This window comes from Protobothrops mucrosquamatus, unplaced genomic scaffold (genome assembly GCF_001527695.2).
Source record: "Protobothrops mucrosquamatus isolate PMUCROS unplaced genomic scaffold, P.Mucros_1.0 scaffold6318, whole genome shotgun sequence".
NCBI lineage: Eukaryota > Metazoa > Chordata > Lepidosauria > Squamata > Viperidae > Protobothrops > Protobothrops mucrosquamatus.
The window spans coordinates 63,047-65,917 of NW_015392146.1; the positions used below are offsets into that span (position 1 = coordinate 63,047).

Consider the following 2,871-nt stretch of genomic DNA (forward strand, 5'->3'; position numbering starts at 1 on the left):
TGGTTGATTAATCAGGGGATGGGAGGCCACATGGAAATCCCCGGGTTGGTTGATTAATCAGGGGATGGGAGGCCCTGGGATGGGAGGCCACATGGAAATCCCCGGGGTGGTTGATTAATCAGGGGATGGGAGGCCACATGGAAATCTCTGGGTTGGTTGATTAATCAGGGGATGGGAAGCCCTGGGATGGGAGACCACATGGAAATCTCTGGGTTGGTTGATTAATCAGGGGATGGGAGGCCACATGGAAATCCCCGGGCTGGTTGATTAATCAGGGGATGGGAGGCCACATGGAAATCTCTGGGTTGGTTGATTAATCAGGGGATGGGAAGCCCTGGGATGGGAGACCACATGGAAATCTCTGGGTTGGTTGATTAATCAGGGGATGGGAGACCACATGGAAATCCCCGGGTTGGTTGATTAATCAGGGGATGGGAGGCCCTGGGATGGGAGGCCACATGGAAACCCCCCGGTTGGTTGATTAATCCGGGGACGGGAGACCACGTGGAAACCCCCGGGCGGGTTCATTAATCACAGGACGGGAGATCAAAGGACAACCAGGAAAAAAAAAAGGTGTGGGGGGGGGAGAGGCCTACAGGACACCCCGCCCTTTTCCCGGCCCGGCGACCTTAGTGGGCTCGAAAGCCCCGCCCCACGCGAGGCGAGACACGCCGGGGACGATGGGGCTTGTAGTCCGAAGCGGCCCGGCGCGGGGGGGGTGGGGAGGAGGAAGGGGGGGGAAAGGCCCGCGCGGTCGCTCACCACCGCCCCGCCGCCCGCGCCGCCCTGCATGGGCCCGTTCTGCGCCGTGTCCGCCATGGCCGCCGCCGCCGCCGCCCGGCTTCGCTCGCTCGACGAGGGGAAGAAGTTCGAAGGCCGCCCGCGAGGGAAGCCGGAGCGACGCTGAGGGGAGAAGGAGGCCGCTTCTGCGCAGGCGCGTGACCCCGCCCGCCCGCCGAGGGAAGGAGGGAAGTAGAGACGCAGCGACCTCGCCGCCCGACGCCTCGTGGTGCGCATGCGTCTTTGCCGCCCGTTTCCGGGGGGTGGGTCACCCGGCTGGCCGGCGGGGCATGCCGGGGGACGTAGTTTCCCTGAGACGCGCAGAGCGCGTTTGCGTCGTCCCGTCGGTGGGCGGGGCTGGTCGGTGGGCGGGGCTTCCCCCGCTGAAACCGCTCCGGGATTCCGACGTAGTTTTGGCAAATTCTTTTCGCGTGTCTCTTATTTTTATTTTTATTTTTATTTTTCTTCCCCCAACCTCCAGTCTGCAGGACGCTGAGTCGCCTCGAAGCGCCAGATGGGCGACATATAACGTTAATTCATTCAATTCAATTTTTAATTGTATTAATTAATTCAATTAATTGAATGTATTCATTAAATCTATGCTCCGGACTCCGGATTCAGCGACGGTATTTCCAAAACACAATGAACACAAACTGTGCGACCATTTTGCAATCTTTAACAATTCAGGATTAAACAAAATACAGGCAGTCCTCGACTTACGACCAGAATTCATGTTGTTAAGTGAGACACTGGTTAAGTGAGCTGTGTCCTATTTTACGACCTTCCTCGTCGCGGCCGTTAAGCGAATCGCTGCAGTCTGTTCACTTCATAACCCGGTTGTTAAGTGAATCCGGCTTTTCCATGTCGGAAGGTCGCAAACCGGAAGGACCCGGGGGAGGGGGTTTACTGCGACCGTCATAACTGCGAGTCAGTTGCCAAGCGTCCGGATTCTGATCACGTGACCGCGGGGGAATGCTGCAACGGTCGTAAAGTGTGAAAAAACGGTCCTAAGTCCCTTTTTTTTTCAGCGCCGTCGTAACTTTGCAACGCTCACTAAATGAACTGGCGTAAGCGGAGGACTGGCCGCACGTCACATAGCGGGACCTCTGTGCTGCCAGAAGTGGAGCACGCTCCTCCCATTGCAGGGCTGGAAGGGCCCTTGAAGGTCATCTAGTCCAACCCCTGCCCATTTGCAGGAATCTTCGAACTGTCCAAGAGGAACTGGCTGTTCTGTTAAACGCCACCCTAGTTTAGAGACTCGTTGAGGCCATTTGAAAAAGCCTCCTCCTCCTTCTTCTTCCTCTTCCTCTTTCTTTCCCTTTCCTTATCCTTCGCCTCCTCTTCCTTTTTCTTTCTTTCTCTCTCTCTCTCCTATCTTCTCCTTCCTTTCATCCCATCTTCTTTGTCCTCCTCCTCCTCATCTTTCCCTTTCATCCTTCTCCTGCAGCTGCTTTTTCAAGAGGCAACTGGACTTTCTGGTTTTTCTTTGAAGATGTTTTGCTTCTCATCCCAGAAGCTTCTTCAGCTCTGACTGGATGGTGGGGAAAGGAAGGATTTATACTCCTTGCAGATAGCTGGTCATTTGCCTCCTTTTAGAGAGTCGTTGAGGCCACTTGGAGGTTTGTCTGTGTCCTCGGGGTCACATGAGTGGTGCAAATGGGTGTGGAGCCTTCTGGGAACTGCTGAAAGGATTTGTGTTGTAGACTGAAGGTAGATGATCTACCACACAAATCCTTTCAGCAGTTCCAAGAAGGCTCCACACCCATTTGCACCACTCAGGTGACCCTGAGGACACAGACAAACCTCCAAGTGGGCTCAACGCCTCTCTAAAAGAAGGCAAATGACCAGCTGTCTGAAAGGAGTATAAATCCTTCCGTTCTCCACCATCCCAATCAGAGCTGAAGAAGCTTCTGGGATGAGAAGTGAAACGTCTTCAAAGAAAAACAAATACATCTCGGTCTGGAGAAGATGGAGAGATTATATTCAGAATAAATATGGGACTAAAAAGTTTCATTTGGGTTATGAGTAAACTCTAGAGTATTGTTATTATTAATAGTTTATTTTAATGGAATTAATATTAGTATGGTATTG

The 2,871-nt window shown here is 53.3% G+C and overlaps 1 protein-coding gene across 1 annotated transcript in view; it reads right to left on the reverse strand.

Annotated features, from left to right (window-relative positions):
* Positions 1–819, reverse strand: part of LOC107300181 (transmembrane protein 33) — a 17,614-nt gene extending 16,795 nt beyond the window's left edge. The window contains exon 1 of the mRNA XM_015829521.1: positions 747–819. Coding sequence (XP_015685007.1) covers positions 747–819 — 73 coding nt within the window. The remainder of the gene's footprint in view (positions 1–746) is intronic.
* Positions 820–2,871: the final 2,052 nt, after the last annotated feature.